General features: G+C 38.4%; 2 protein-coding genes across 5 annotated transcripts; both read left to right on the top strand.

Moving 5' to 3' along the window:
• The first annotated feature begins 1,043 nt into the window (after positions 1-1,043).
• LOC106356561 (protein TRI1) lies at positions 1,044-2,178 on the top strand. Its single transcript, XM_013796326.3, has 2 exons — positions 1,044-1,431; positions 1,846-2,178. Exons 1-2 carry the CDS (start codon positions 1,132-1,134, stop codon positions 1,960-1,962), a joined length of 417 nt encoding a protein of 138 aa, XP_013651780.2. The 5' UTR covers positions 1,044-1,131; the 3' UTR covers positions 1,963-2,178.
• A 9,226-nt stretch (positions 2,179-11,404) lies between these two features.
• Positions 11,405-16,573, top strand: LOC106354546. 4 transcript variants are annotated; one of them, XM_013794546.3, is made up of 10 exons: positions 11,405-12,248; positions 12,552-13,700; positions 13,829-14,971; positions 15,102-15,143; positions 15,280-15,356; positions 15,511-15,595; positions 15,689-15,772; positions 15,860-15,961; positions 16,048-16,146; positions 16,234-16,573. In XM_013794546.3, the coding sequence occupies exons 1-10, from the start codon at positions 11,538-11,540 to the stop codon at positions 16,378-16,380; spliced, it is 3,639 nt and encodes a 1,212-aa protein (XP_013650000.2). In that variant the 5' UTR covers positions 11,405-11,537; the 3' UTR covers positions 16,381-16,573. The 4 variants fall into 4 exon arrangements, with proteins under 4 accessions (XP_013650000.2, XP_013650074.2, XP_022546904.2 ...); XM_013794620.3 differs by having other exon boundaries at positions 11,821-12,248; positions 12,599-13,700; XM_022691183.2 differs by having other exon boundaries at positions 12,006-12,248; positions 12,595-13,700.
• The last annotated feature ends 59 nt before the right edge of the window (positions 16,574-16,632 follow it).

The following is a 16,632-nucleotide window of genomic DNA, read 5'->3' as shown; positions in this document are numbered from 1 at the left end:
CATCCTTCCTCTTCCCGTCTGGTTTGGTGCCGTCATCGGAGAGCGTGTCGACTTGCTCTTGGTAGTTTTCATTCCCGTTTGTGCGTGGTCAAGTCTGATCCTTGCCACAGGTTTCAGCTTTTGGCAGCAAAGACTTTCTTATCTTCGGTTCTCGAAGGAGACAACCGACGAGTGTTTTCAGAGTTTCCATTTGTCAGTGGGGTCTTTGGTCCCTCGGTGGCTTGGTTGGTGATAGCGGCATTTCCCAGCACCGTGAGCAAGATAGGTTCATGGTGGTGTCGCCTCACATTGTTTTTGCAGGTCTTGGAATGTTATCGGCGTCGACTAGTAGCGGCAGGTTCGAGCCCGGTTTCTCTTTTTTCTGTTTGGTTGAGAGGCCTTCTCGGGCTCTTGGTCCAGATGGAGTGGCGATATAGGAGTACTTAGAGGGTATGGAGCAATTTTCAAAAGGTATGGTCTCCATATCCTATCTTCTATTTGCGTCTGAGCTTAAATGTTGGTGAAAGTTATGAGTTCCAAGGAGATCACCGGGAGCTAGCTACTCCGGAAGCGACATGGGAGTTCCCGGCATCCGCGGCAACGCGGAGAACCTCACAGTCCTATGATCATCGTGTACGGTAGAGAACAGCAAATGGTTTCTAAGAATTTTAAAAACGAACTATCGGATTGAGCCGGGTTTAGTGGGTGGGCGAAGGTAGTTTTGTAATACATTGACTTAGAAGCTTTTGTTCGATTTGGGCTTGTAACCGGATCTAAAATTCCCATTTTCGGGTTGATATAAATAAATATATATTAAAAAAAAAAAAAAAAAAAAAGGAGGAGGAAACTGTAACATATGAGAACAACAACATTAAAAAAAAAATTAAAACAACACCATACCAGCAGCAGCAGACAAATAAATGTCCGGTTAAGACAAAACCGCTGGTCTAATAATTTAAGAAGGTTGTAAGAAAAATAATAAACCGCTAGTGAAATAACCGGTTAAGACAAAACCGCTGGTGTGTGTAATAATAAAATAAGGTTGTAAGAAAAAAATATAAATATAGATTAGGTCGAGTGTGCTCTCACAGACACGGATAACGCAAAACCTCTCTGTCTTCCCAAATCCACCACCTCACAACGACGACGACGATGGCTCTTTCTACTGGAATCTTCTCCACCTTCCTCTGCGTCAAAACGGTGCCGTTACGCAGCTCACCGTTCCTCCGTGTTTCCCCTCCTCATCCGGCTAACCTGCGGATGGTGCGAGCCGTGACCTCCGCGACGGCGGCGTCCTCCGAGCCGTCAGCCACCAAGACTCGGGAGCCACGTGGCATCATGAAGCCTCGCCCAGTGTCCCCCGAGATGCAGGACGTGGTGGGTGAGCCGGTGATTCCTCGCACGCAGGCTCTTAAGCGCATTTGGGCTTACATCAAGGAACACGACCTTCAGGTATGCTAATATCATTTTCATCTCTTTGTATATATTATATGAAATGCTTTGTTTTTGCAACCTGTAGTGGGATAGGTTTAGTGGCTTCTTGTAGACTAATCCAGAACAGGGTCTTTCTAATTGCTTACTTATTTAAACAGACAGCTTCTAATTACTTGGATAAGGTTTTGTTATGGTATTGCTCTGCACCCTTGAATCTTTGTTAGAAATCAGTTCTTTAAGACAGTTTTGCTTGTGTATTTTCTCATGTTTGTTGTTTGGTCTTAGATTCTCAAGTGTTCCTTGACATTTAGTTAGTGATAACTCTTTTCAACATAAAAACAGATTTTATGACAACAAGTCATGTGTATGATGATTACTTGTGTTAAAGTTTAAACTTTGGTGGCTTTAAAATGAGTAAATGTTGGTCTGCAGGATCCACAAGACAAGAAGGTTATAATCTGCGACGAGAAGCTGAAGAAGATATTCGCAGGCAAAGACCGTGTGGGATTCTTGGAGATTGCAAAGCTCATCGGTCCTCACTTCCTCTGAATGAGAAGACAATCGATCACTAGCGTATGTTTACATATTAGTAACGTTAGGTTTAAGAAGTTTTATGCAACAAAGTAGTAGTCAAGCCCTTTGGGACGATATCTTTTGCGTTTGTTGGTTATGTGTCTCTTTGCTTCAGATTGCAGTTTAAAATTTGCTATGTTTTGTCTTAGGACTTGAGCAACTCTTCGATGCATCGTTTCTTCATATTGTCAACAGGCCTGCCATCTATCTATACTATTATTTGCGAAGTAAATTTTTGCAATCGAGCTCTCACGTTAAAAGTTAGAGCGGTTAATGTCGTTGTTACCCTTAATGAATTTTTATATATAATAATTTAATTAAAAACGAATTTTATATTAATAATATTAAATTTCTAAAAAGATAATTCTCATATATTTTGTTGTTATCTTGAAATAATATTTTATATTTCTAAAAAATAAGATAATACTTATATATTGTGTTGTTATCTTTAAATAATATTTTTATTATAAAAATTAAGATATAAAATAATATATAATTAAATATTAAGAGCGGTTAATATCGTTGTTACCCGTAATGAATTTTTATATACTAGATTTTTTAACCGCGCTACGCGCGGATAAGATATTATATGTATTTCTCAATTCTAAAAAATAATGTATAATATTGTATTATATTATTTAAAAATATAAAATATGACTACATAACATAAATATATTTTTTAAATTTTCTTCGTGGAAATCATTATGGTGTTTGATTGTTGTACTTGATTCACATATTTGCATAGATATTTGTGATAGATGAATAACTATATTTTTATTATCAGTAAATAATATATATTTATTATATAATATAAAAAAAATAAAATTATTTACTTTTTAAACAAACTTGTCTCATGTTGGGGACTCGGTTATAGACATATCATATACGAATGAGACATTTTTACAGTTATCAATCTTCTTAACATTGAAAAAACAAATCTACATATCAAAACAATATCTCATACGATCTATTTGTGGAATAATTACTCTGAAGAAATTGAATTTAGGCATCAAAAAGGACTGAAAATGTATGTGCATATATGTTATCTAAGTCTGCTTCACAAAGTACTATTCATAGTTCATATATCATTAATGTCCATCCTATTTTTTTGTCCACCATTTCTTAAACATCTTGAAATAACTGATGTTAATTAATAATAAACTTTTTGCTGAAAAAAAAATCAAATTTGTCTAATTATCGCTTAAATATTTTATAAATATGGTCTAAGAAGCTTTTAAGTGATATCATAGTTTAATTTATTAGTTTTTTTGTTAATTTTTAAAGGTTTTTGTATTTAAGATTTTTTTCCATATTAAGCTTCTATTTCTTTCACAGAATTGATATATATATATATATCATAAAAATTACCATCAAATCAGTTTTACTTATTTATTATTTTGTTTTAACAAAAATACACTTTTTAAATAATTTAATTTAAAATAAAATTATATATTAATTTGCTGTATTTTAACAATTTCATTGATTTAATTAATTTGCTTTGGTGGATAACTGAAAAAGTTTTCATATGAATCGGGGAAAGTAAATTTATGTTGTTATATTATATTTATTTTGTGTATATAGAATCTATATATAATTCTAGTGTAATAAAGAAAGAACATTATTTTTTTGTAACTTCAAAAAGATACATTATTACAATTTAAAATGAATCAAAATTGAAGAAAATGGTAATTAAATATTTGTAAATCTAATTGTTTAGTTGGATTCTCATGAAAAAAAATCGATTGGTTAAACAAATGTTTCAAAATTTGTTGTGGTATTGTTTTGTCTATAAATTATAAAATTTATTGAATTAATATATTTAATTATTGCATCCTTAAATAATATTTTATTAAGACATTAGAAAAATATGTTTTGAGTTGTTTTGTCAAATTGTACAAAAATCTATGCTTTTTCATATTTGTAACTTCAAAAAGATACATTATGATAATTTGAAATTAATCAAAATTGAATAAAATGGTAATTAAATATTTGTAAATCTAATTATTTTTTTTATCTTGTTTAGTTGGATTCTCATGAAAAAAAATCGATAGGTTAAACAAATGTTTTAAAATTTGTTGTGTTATTGTTTTGTCTATAAATTACAAAATTTATTGAATTAATATATTTAATTATTGCACCCTTAAATAATATTTTATTAAGACATTAGAGAAGTATGTTATGAGTTGTTTTGTCAAAATTTTACAAAAATCTATGTTTTTTCATATTTGTCACGAAAATTTATATGTTAAACTTTTTTTTTTTTGATGAAATTTCATATTTATTGATCAGAGGGAAATTTACAAAAGAATTGGCCTAATAAAGAATAAGAGGTCTAAAGTATCATAATTGCAAAAATAAACTTAGAGTCAAGGTGACACTTCAAACCATCTGCAAAGAAGGCCCTCCAACTTGTGCCCCCGGCGATACTTAAGAGAGCTAATGCGATTGCGCATTGTCTTATCAATAAGACGCGTCATCTGCGATGTCGTAGACCACGGCTTCTGGTGTCGTCGCCCATTCCGTTCCCTCCATATACTATAAATGGTCAGTTGAAATACCAGTCTGACCAGCACCGAGTCAAGAGCAGGAGTACGAGTTCGCTGAATAGACAACAGAGTTGCAGACCAGTCTGGATTCATCCTTCGACCAAGTAAACGTCCTGCCACATTATCCCAGACCGTGTAACTGTAGGGGCACGCAAAAAATAAATGATCCCTAGTCTCATCGGGTTCTCCACACAGAGTACAAGGTTGAGTGATTCCCCATGTACGCATTCGATTTCCGGTGGACAACCTATTTTTAACAGCCAACCAAGTCATGAAACTGTAACGAGGAATCCCTTGCGTAAACCACACAACCTTACACCAAGGTACAATCTCACGCTTATCTCTGATCTGCTGCCAAGTTTCTGAAGTGGAAAACATACCCTTGAACTGATCATCAGACTGCCTCCAAACCACGATATCCTTACCATTGTCTGAGCAAGGAACTGGCGCTTCTTTTATCCGATGGCAGAGGGAAGGAAATAGTCTCCCACGGCGCTCCCTAATATTCCAGCCTCCATTAGTAACGACCTCTCCAACTCGAGCATTGCGTGGAACACCTAAGTGCATTGGACCGGCGTCGCCAGTAATATCTATGAGCTTCCCCTGATCAAGCCAATTGTCAAACCAGAAGAAAGCATCATTTCCATTCTGAACAGCCACCTTCAGAAAAGGATATGCAGTGTCTCTAAGCTTTAGGAGTTTACGCCAAATCCAAGAACCCTTTTGGTTATCTTTCACATCCCAAAAAGAGCTGTCTCGGAGTAGATAATGCTGTACCCAAGACACCCACAGCGATCCTGCTAGAGTAAACAGCCGCCAGATCAATTGAAGGGAGAACACCACTTGAGAATCTCTAAGTCTCCGCAGACCCAAACCACCTTCATCTTTCGGATAGCAAAGCTCTGCCCAAGCAACTTTTGCCTTATGTGATTGGTGTGGTGAGCCAGACCAAAGAAAAGCACTACACAAACTTTCAATCTCATTCAGACAAGCAGCAGGAAGGATAAATGCGGAACTCCAGAAGTTGACAATGCTTGTAATGATAGACTTGATCAGCTGAAGCCTGCCTGCAAAGGAGAGACTTTTGTTTGACCAAGTGAGCATCCTACTCCGAACTTTGTCAATCAGAGGCTCGTAGTCATGCTTAGTAAGTGTCTTAGTAGTCAAGGGAAAACCCAGATAGCGAATAGGCAAAGTCCCTGTGCTAATACCTTTTCCTGTTGCAGCAACACTGAGAGCTCCAGATGCATCACCAGAGATAAAGATAGTAGACTTGGAAGCATTAATATAAAGACCAGAGACATTTGCAAACTGATTCATGACCTCCATAACTCCATCTAAAGAGCTAGTTTTCCCATCTGAGAAGACGAGTATGTCATCAGCAAAGCTCAGATGAGTGAGCTTAACCCCAAGGCAATGCGGATGATACCCAAACTTCCCTTCCTCAGCTGCTTGATTCAACATCTTGGAAAGAACATTATTGAGGATGACGTATAAATACGGCGACAAGGAGCAGCCTTGGCGGATTCCCCGAGCACTAGTGAAAAACCCCTCCAGACTACCGTTAACAGCTACCGAGAAAGACGCAGTTGAGATGCAAGCTTTGATCCACATAATGAACTGATCTGGCAGATTCATGGCCTTAAGGACTGAAACAATGAACGTCCACTTAACTGTATCAAAAGCCTTCGCAATATCGAACTTGATAGCGCATCTAGGGGAGGAGGTAGTCTTATGATAGCCATTAACCAGTTCAGATGCTAATAACACGTTCTCCAGTAGAAGACGACCCTTGATGAAAGCGCTTTGGTTTGGTTCTATAGCATCAGGAAGTATCTCCCTAAGGCGGCGAGCAAGAATCTTCGAGATAACCTTATATAGGAGGTTACAACAGGCTATGGGACGGTAATCCTTCATAGTCAGAGCAGCTTCAGTCTTCGGAATCAGTGAGAGAATGGTTGCATTGATTCCAGAGGGAAGGAATCCAAATAAGAAGAAAGACTGCACGGCAGTGACAAAATCTTTCCCAAGAACCGGCCAAGCAGCTACATAAAACTCCTTAGTGTAACCATCAGGGCCAGAGACTTTATCATTTGGTAGCGCGTCCAGAGCAGATTTGATCTCTTCTCCACTTACGGGAGCAACCAAGTGAGAAGATTGGGGGAGAGGACAGCGGTAAGTAAGCAAATTCTGTAGAGATTCCACAGAGATCTCCTCACCCTCCTGATGAGTCTGTAAAAAACGCTGGAAATGAGAGACAGCTTCTCTCCGGATATCCCCAGGAGCAGTTAGAATCTCTCCCGACGTGGTGGTCAAGGACCGAATGGCATTTCTAGATGCACGAGATTGAGCAGCACGGTGAAAGACTGAAGTGTTCTGATCCCCAGCATGAAGCCAACGCAGACATGACTTCTGTCTAAAAAACTTCTCCTCAATACTAGCCAGCAAGTTCCATCGCTTCGAAGCTTCTGCTTCAGCAGCTAAGGTCTGAGGGTTGGGGTCTAAGAGAACCTGATTCTGACAGTGGCATAGCTGCTCATACGCCTGCTTTGTTCGGGCGGGGAGGTCACCATAGTGATTTCTATTCAGGGCTCTGAGGTCGTTCTTCAGAAGCTTCAGTTTCCGGTGAAACATAGTTAGAGAGCAGCGTGAGTGATATAACACAGGGGAGGAGTCCCAAATATTTTAACTGTAGGCAGAAAGTCCTCATGATCCGTGAGATAATTAAAAAATTTAAAAGGCTTCCTCGTGCTGTCAATGGAGGCAGACGTACGTATCAAACATCTAGCATGGTCAGAGACTCCTCCTGCATCAAAGCTAGCATAAGACTGAGGGAAGAAGCGTAACCAAGCTCCGTTGATTAAAGCTCTGTCTAGTTTTTTCCCTATCGGATTGCCTTCTCTCTTGTTCCACCATGTAAAGAGAGCTCCCACGTAAGCTAAATCCGTAAGCTCACAATCTCCACATACTTCTTGAAACTCCCTCATACCTCGCTGATCCGTTAGATAGTCCAATGACCGAGAATGCTCCCCAGAAGCAAGCGTTTCATTAAAATCACCAATTAGGATCCAAGGCAAAGCAAGATGAGAATAAGCAGCTTGAGTTCCCTTAATCTCTTCCCATAACCTCCTTCTCTCCACCATACAAGTAGACGCATAGATGGCAGAACAGATAAATTGCTCTCTTGTCTCTGGGATTTGTATTGCACATGTTATGACTTGTGCACTTGCGTGTAGTCTAGTGACCACAGCCCTACTAGACCAGCAAAACCAGATCCGACCTAATCTGTGGTGATCGTAGTTTGTAATAGAGCTCCATCCAGGCAAAGCAGCAGTCATACAATCCGCATGTTTATCCTGTTGGACTCTCGTTTCAATAAGGCATCCGAAAGAGGGCTTTTCTAGCTGTATCCATTTCCTTACTGCATCATGCTTGCGCGACATATTGAAGCCGCGCATGTTCCATGCGAAAAAAGACGTCATAACTTCCTAACGGAAGCTTTCTTTGATGAGGCATGAACCTGCGCAAACTTCAGGTCCCTTGTGCGGACAATCTTCTTCTTACTCGTTTTCACCGTGCTGGCAGCATTATGAGACGCCCGCAACTGCACCGTAGAGTTCTTACGTTGCCGTTGAGAGTGATCAGCTATACTTTGACCAGTGGTATCAGCAACAATCTCCCCTTCCTCTGTGTCAGTTTGCACCTCGTTATCAGATTCGCCCTCCTCAGCAATATCTGCGAGAACATGGAACCGCGATGGAGACACCGTAATAGCACCACTGTCTACCTTTCCACCGCCTGCTACTTGAGAAACCAAAGACTTCCCAAGTTCAACCACAATACCATCACCACCTTCGAGTAACCGCGACTCAGCCACAGGAGTTTTCCCTGACTGGCCAACTTCCACCATTCCAGCACCCAGGACAATAGAGTTGAGCATGTTGTTAACTTCCACTCCATTTCCCAAAGGAGCATACGGTACAAACTCCTCCAACTCCTGGATGAGATCAGAGACAGGGTTTTTCTGCACCCCTTGGTCCTCAGTCACTACCACCAGTTGTAGATCGGCTTCCTTGTTATGCTGCAGGATAGTAACATTTTTTGCGGAGCATTCAGAGCCTTTATGCCCCCATTTCCGACACACTTCACATTTTGGAGGCAGCCACGGGTAGCTAACCTCAAGAACAACCAAAGCCCCGACGTTATCTGAGTAAGATATCCTCTCAACAAGTGGTTTATTGAGATCCACCTCAACAAGGATTCGCGCGACATCCAAACGCGTACATTTCTCTGTGTTGGGATGAAGCTTCACAAACGTTCCCGCTGCACGGGCCAAACACTTGAGACCCTTGTGCGAGAAAAGAGAGTTCGGAACTCCCTTGAGATCCACCCACATTGGCATCGCCGACAAATCTGGGGGATTCATCGCAGTTTCTGGTGACCATTCGTGCACGACCAAAGGAACGTCCGCGACGTGCCAATACTTGCGCTGGATGACTCGGGCACGCATCTGAGGATTCTCAATACGAAACAATACCGTTTTCTTCTCAATGAACTGGACATCGATCTTAGACCCATTACGAGGAGAAGACCAGATTCGGTTCACAGTCGCGTGAATGGATCCCACATGAGGAGCATCCCCGATGAAATAACCAACAACGAAGCTTTTCCAGAGAGGATTAGGGTCCTCAAAGATCTCATCAGGTATCGTCATAGTAGCAACTCCATCGACTACATCAATCACCGGGAGAGCCCCATCTCCTTGCTTTTTCGTCCAAGCCGATTTAGCAGGAGGAGAGCCATGAACGGAATCAGAACGGAGAACGGGAGGAGAGGCGGGAGGTGGGAGATCGGAGGAGGAAGAGCCCGGCGGCTCGTCGCCAGAAACCCTAGGAGTCATCTTCGTTTATATAAATTCTTAACTTTGTCACGAAAACAAAAATCTATGCTTTTTCATACTTGTCAACGTTCTCACACTTTCTAAGAATATATTAGCTTAGTCACTTACTTATTTTTTTTTTACAAAATAAAGTATCGGAGTCTTGAAAGTTGAATTCTTATTATTGTAAATGTACATAAGAGTTTGTGATTATATACTTAGTGGTTCTTGTATATGTGTCCAAGAAAGTTTCAAAGGCTTAGTGGTAACTGTCCTATATATATATCATACTAACCTGGGTTCAATTCTCACCTTCGCATTGTTTTTTTATTTTTTACGAAAAAAAATGAGATGACATGGCAATTTCGGGTTCTCTGATTAGTTGATTTTTCTATCCTATGTGGACACCCTCTCCATGGCTTATATCCCCCTTTTAGTATAGTATAGATAATAATTTAATTAAAAACGAATTTTATATTAATAATATTAATTCTAAAAAGATAATTCTCATATATTTTGTTGTTATCTTGAAATAATATTTTGTATTTCTAAAAAATAAGATAATACTTATATATTGTCTTGTTATCTTTAAATAATATTTTTATTATAAAAATTAAGATATAAAATAATATATAATTAAATATTAATGAAGAAAAAACATTTGTATAAAAATATATTCTAAAACATTTCTAATATATGAGTGTTTTGAAAAATTCAACACAATAATTAGTATATATATATTTAAATGAAATTTTTGGTGGTATATAAATTATTTTATCTTTTGTATAAACTTGTTAAGAATATAAATAATAACTTAACATATTGTTTTTGAATTAACAAAATATAAAATAATATATATCTATAAGAAGATTATGCCCGCATGTGCGGACAAGACATCTAGACTATTATTGGCGAAGTAAATTTTTGCAATGGAGCTCTCACGTTAAAATTAGAGCGGTTAATATCGTGTATACCTTTAATGAATAATTATATAAATTAGTCGAAATATAAAAACGAATTTCAAATCTATCTGATTAAAAAATAATTAAAATTAATAATAAATCGTTTATACCCTTAATGAGTTTATACCCTTAATGAATAGTTATATAAATTAGTCGAAATATAAAAACGAATTTCAAATCTATCTGATTAAAAAATGAATAAATTAATAATAAATCGTTTATACCCTTAATGAAAAAATTATATAAATAGTCAAAAATAATAATGAATTTAAAATATATCTGATTAAATAAGTGATTAAAATTAATAATAATAAGAATTATCTAAAATATAAATAATTAAAAACGAATTTCTATTAATACTATTATATTTATATATTATATTAGATAATTGACTATAAATAAAAATAATAAAATTTTCAAAAATAAAAACATGTTTTAAAACATAAGATAATTGCTAGATATATTCTATTGTTATCTGAAAATAATATTTTATTAAAACATGTTTTAAAACATAAGATAATTCTTACATATATTCTGTTGTTATCTGAAAATAATATTTTATTATAAAATTTATAGTTAGATATAAAAAAATTTATAATGAAATGCTAATCAAACAAATAAATATATTTTCTAAAATATATGTGAATGTCTTTAAAATTTAACACAACAATAAATATATATATTGATAAAAAGTAATGAATATATATATTAATAATATTTTATTTATATGTTATATCTGATAATTGACTATAAGTAAATTTAATAAAATTCTCAAAAATAAAATATATTTTTAAAACATAAGATAATTCTTAAATATGTTGTGTTTTTATCTGAAATAATATTTTTTATTATAAAATATAAAATATAAAGTTTAATTTTTGATTTATCTTTTTTTAAATATAAGAATATTATGTCCGCATGTGCGGGCAAGACACCTAGTTTTAATTTAAGACTCAAGTCAAAACTAATTAACTATATATCATCCATCAATTTAATACAAATTATAATCAGGTTCAAACTTCAAACCTTAGCAGCAAAAATGGATACCCGTAGAATCTTCCCATCTATATCGCATATCCAATATTTTCTCATCTTAATTACAAAACGTGAGAAGGAATTTTAATTCCGAAAAAGACGCAAAGGAGAACAAAAAAAACGAAAAAAATGTTTCGTCTCCGTTACAATCTTCTCCGATCTTGTAACCGCCGTCTCTTCCACCGTCTCCCCCGAACTTTCTCCTCCTCACCAACCGGTTCCTCCTTGAATCTCAAACCTTCTCCTCCCAATCACCCATCGCGATGCCCTCCCCCTACGATCCACAGCCTCTCCCAACCTTCTTCCTTCTCTAAGAAAAAATCAGTTCTCGCTCTCTCCGCCGCAGCTCTAATCGCCTACGCCGCTGCTTACACCCCCGATCACGACCAATCGGACGGCGGAAACAGCCGAATCTACGATTCAATCGAGCGCTGGGTTCAGAAGTCCGGAACCTCGCTGAGGAGAGTCGTTCACCACGCGAGACAGACCGGCGTCGCGGCGTCCGTTCTGTGGCAGTCGCTCAGGTCGGTGCTCTCGTCGGCCAATCATGAAGTGCGCGCGGGGTTCGAGCTCCGTGTCGCTGCTCTTTTGGCGGATATTGCTTCCGCGAGTGCTGCTCGAAGAGCAGCGCTCGTTGGAGCTGGCGGAGGTGCGGTGGTTGATTGGTTGCTGGAGACTGTGGCTATCCCTGGAGATAGAATTGGGGCGCAGGACGAAGCGGCTAGGGCTCTGGCTTACCTTATTGCTGATCCGACGGTGCGTAAAGAGGCTCTAGGGAGGCCTGATGCTGTGCCTAAGTTGCTTAAGTTCATATTCTCGTGTCAACCAAAGAACAAAAAGGTGAGTTTCCACTAATGTAGTAGATGCTATAGCTGATTAATTGTTTAGGAGATGATAGAAGGATTGTTATGGTTAGATGTAACGAGCCAGCTGATAAGAATCTAGATAGCATATTAGCATTGTAGGATATAGAAGAATCTTAGCGCATTTTAATGATTGATAAGCAAGAACAATTGTTTTGTGTATAGTTGTGTTATCAATCATTCTCATTAACGTATGAGATTCTTTTTTGTTTAATCTTGATAATGTGATGCTTCGGGTTGTGTGTTTTGCGATTGATATATAGCTTTTCTTTGGGAGCAGCATTCAAGACGTTCTTCATTCGATATTTCTGATTCTTTGAAAGGTAGGAGCATGCTCGTGACTGCCATTATGGATATCGTCACTTCCAACTGCGACACAATAGAAAAGACTTCTTTTAAGTCATCGTTGCCTGGAAATGCTAAGATGAGAGATATTGCTGCCGCGATTCAAGTGATCGAGGAAGGTGGTATGTATTTTGACGAGACGGAAGAAGATGATGACAGTGACGATGGAAATAGCGGGATTAAGGGGATTGGGATTAAAATCCTTGAAGGAACCACGGTTCTGGGACTATCAAGAACCAGTGGGCTTGCGCCCTTGGGTGGTGTAAATACTAATGCAGATGAGGAAGTTCCTAAAACATTTGCATTGATAAGTAAACATGATAATTCCTCGCAAGCTAATTTGTCATCGGCCGTGATTCCTGGCCTTTGGGATGATTTACATTGTCAACATGTCGCGGTGCCATTTGCTGTGTGGGCGTTGGCAAACTGGGCGATGGCTTCTGATACAAATAGATCTCATATTCAAGAACTTGATCGTGACGGGCAAGTTGTCATGACAGCCTTGATGGCACCTGAGAGGACTGTAAAATGGCATGGGAGTTTGGTGGCTCGGTTGTTGTTGGAAGATCCTAATCTCCCACTAAGCGATTCTGTTTCCGACTGGAGTTCGAGTTTGCTTGCCACTATTTCACATGCCAGTAAAACTGAGGATATCCCTTTGGCTCAAGTTGCGTTGTCAGCCTTTTTAGTCTCTGTTGACAAAAGTGACGAAGCACGGAAGATGGTGATGGAGAAGGGTCTTCATCTGATGAGAGACAGTGCTAGGAAAACGAAGAAGCACAAAGAAGTGCAAGAAGGTTTGTCAAAGGCTCTTGAATTACTCTGTGCTGGTGAGATGCATTTATCTCTTGAAGAGAGTCAGAAATGGTCCGGCATACTACTCTCGTGGGTTCTTGGAAAGGTTGCATCTGACACTGTTCAATCTTCAGCAAGAAGAATCCTTTCAAGCACTTTTGAGGATTACGGACCACACTCTATCCCAATTTCTCAAGGATGGTTAACCCTTATAATGAATGAGATTTTGAACTACAGCAAGATGTTGTCAGCTAAAGGAGCTAGCCTTCCTAAAACTGAGAAACCAAAGGTGCATAAAATTTATGGTCATTTATCTTATCTGTATAAAGAATAGTTGAGAATTATGACTTTTTTAGTTTGTTCCATCTTTCGGTTTAAAATTTAGTAAATAACAGCTATTGTATTTGGAATATACAGGTAGATCTGTCAAAAGTTGCTTCTGCTACTCTGTCAACCAATCAGCTAGCAGGTGCTGTTGTTAATCTTGCCATGGCTCAACTGGGTACAGTCCCTGATTCTATCAATAGTGTTCCACTGGCAGATCTGCTCCTTTCAGAGCCTTTTGCGCTACCTATTAAGAACTTAAAGAAGGACAACCCCCCTAAATTTAATGCTGCCGAGTCTGCATTGGCAACCCTTAAGTCAGTCAAGTCACTGACTGAAGTTTGCGTTGAGGATTCTATATGCCAGAACAAAATAGTTGATTTTGGTATTCTTTGTTTGCTAAGGCGCTTTCTGCTAAGTGATGACTATGAAAAGCTAGGTGCAATAGAAGCTTATGATGCATCCAGATCCCTAGAGGCTCGAGAGCGTGCTCCGGATAGTGTTGGTGAATCTTCAATCACAGATATACAGGATCCATCTAGTGTGAAAGTCCCAGCTAGTGCACACATACGAAGGCATGCTGCTAGATTGCTAACCATTCTTTCGCTTCTTCCCAAAGTCCAGAAGATCATCTTAGCTGATGAAACATGGTGCAAATGGCTTGATGATTGTGCAAGAGGAAGAATTTCCGGTTGCACTGACCCTAAGACACAAAGTTATGCGAGGGCTTCTCTGTTAAACATATATTGTAATCAGCAAGGTGATAGTGGATCTGGAAATGGTGGCAGTTCCAAGCCAGACATCTCAAACATGAACACTAACTGTCCTCGCTATGGAGACATGATATTTCTGATTAATCCCGGACTAGCCCATTGGAAATGTCCTGAAAAAGAACAACAAAGTGGTAAGAAGAACGGATCTTCAAGTGAAGGTGAAGCAACAAATGCTGCTGATACAGTCAGAGATCATGTTGTTGATGCTAGCGATTTGTCTAGCTCCATGGATCCCTCCAGTAGTGGTTCACGTGTGCATGATCCTGAATTTGATGTTATCTTTCTTCATGGATTGCGTGGTGGGCCCTTTAAAACTTGGCGAATAGCTGAGGATAAGTCCTCTACAAAATCTGGCTTAGTGGAGAAGATTGACCAGGAAGCAGGAAAGCTCGGAACATTTTGGCCGAGTGAGTGGCTTTCAAATGATTTCCCTCAAGCTCGCTTGTTTACCCTTAAATACAAGGTATGGCTGTGTTTTATGCTCATACCTACTCAATGGACATCTTTGTAACTGTGTTTGATCTATATGTTGTGTCCTTATCTAATTCCTTGTGCGTTAATGGTTGCCAATTTGATTTTTTTTTTTGATGCAGACAAACCTCACGGAATGGTCTGGAGCTAGCTTGCCTCTTCAGGTACGTTTACTGGAAAAGTGGTCGAGAGTTGGAAGAGTGATTATTGATTAGATACAGCATTCCGTTTGTGTACTCTACAACATCTCCTTATCAAGCCTGCAGTTCTTCTGTATGATGGATTTTATCTAACTTGCAGGAGGTTAGCTCTATGATATTGGAAAAGTTGGTCTCAGCAGGCATTGGAGATCGACCTGTTGTTTTCGTGACTCACAGGTCTGAACCTGTCAATGGATATTTTCTAGTGCACACTTAGTTGCTCTCTCTACCAGTTAAAGATTATCATTAATCTTGGTGTTTTATTGAAACTAAATATGGTCTCCTGGAACATCAAGACATAAATTTTGATCAAGAAACGTTTATCTTGTAGTATGGGAGGCCTTGTTGTGAAGCAGATTCTACACAAAGCAAAGGAAGAAAAACTCGATAAACTAGTGAAAAACACCGCTGGGGTTGTATGTATTAACGCTTCATACCATTTCTAGTTTTCTATCAGCGAATTAGCTCATTTAAAAGATTAATGTCAACATCTTTGACCTCTTTTTCAGATATTCTACAGCTGCCCACATTTTGGTAGCAAGTTAGCAGATATGCCATGGCGGATGGGTCTTGTGTTACGCCCGGCTCCATCTGTAAGTACTACCGTTCCATTATTGAGTTGATTTCAATCCTTTGGGACATCTTATCTAATCAGACTAATGGATGGTAAATTGTGATAGATAGGGGAGCTACGAAGTGGTTCCCCAAGACTAGTGGAGCTAAATGACTTGCTTCGCCAGCTACACAAGAAAGGGATTGTAGAAGTCCTTAGTTTCTGTGAGGTTGTTGATTACACTTATAAGTCTCTCTTTGGATTGCAACATTTACACGACTCTCTGTGGTGACTAATTGTCATCTCTAACTGCAGACAAAAGTAACCCCAATAGTGGAAGGTTACGGAGGATGGGCTTTTCGGATGGAGATTGTGCCAATTGAATCAGCATACCCAGGATTTGGTGAACTTGTTGTAAGTAACGTGTATATAAACTCGTTTTTAACTATGGTTGCAACTTCCAAAACTGTTTGGTTTTTACTCGAGCGTATGATGAAACAGGTGTTGGAGTCAACAGACCATATAAACTCATGTAAACCACTGAGCCGCTCGGATCCTTCATATACTGAGGCGTTGCAGTTCCTGCGCAAGCTCAGCTCGCAGCGGTCAAGATCAAATGTTAAACCAGAAGCTGGGATGCACGATTGATTTAAGATGAATTAAGGTGGTTTGGTACTGAGACATTGCTTTGTGCTAATTGACGTACAACTTTGTTGTCACTATAGTTTCTTTTTCTATACTGTGTACATAAAAACACGCGTAGGTTCTTTACACATTGTTTTATTTGTACTACTAAACTACACTTGGACGTGAATATAGAAGTTTCTCATTTTCATTTTCATTTTCATTTTCATTTTCAAAGTGCTCTTTGTTGATGATGTTGTTTTATTCAAGCAAACA

Source organism: Brassica napus, chromosome A1 (genome assembly GCF_020379485.1).
Source record: "Brassica napus cultivar Da-Ae chromosome A1, Da-Ae, whole genome shotgun sequence".
Lineage (NCBI taxonomy): Eukaryota > Viridiplantae > Streptophyta > Magnoliopsida > Brassicales > Brassicaceae > Brassica > Brassica napus.
Note: the sequence above shows the minus strand (reverse complement) of the source record. Positions and strands in the feature narration are given on the sequence as shown.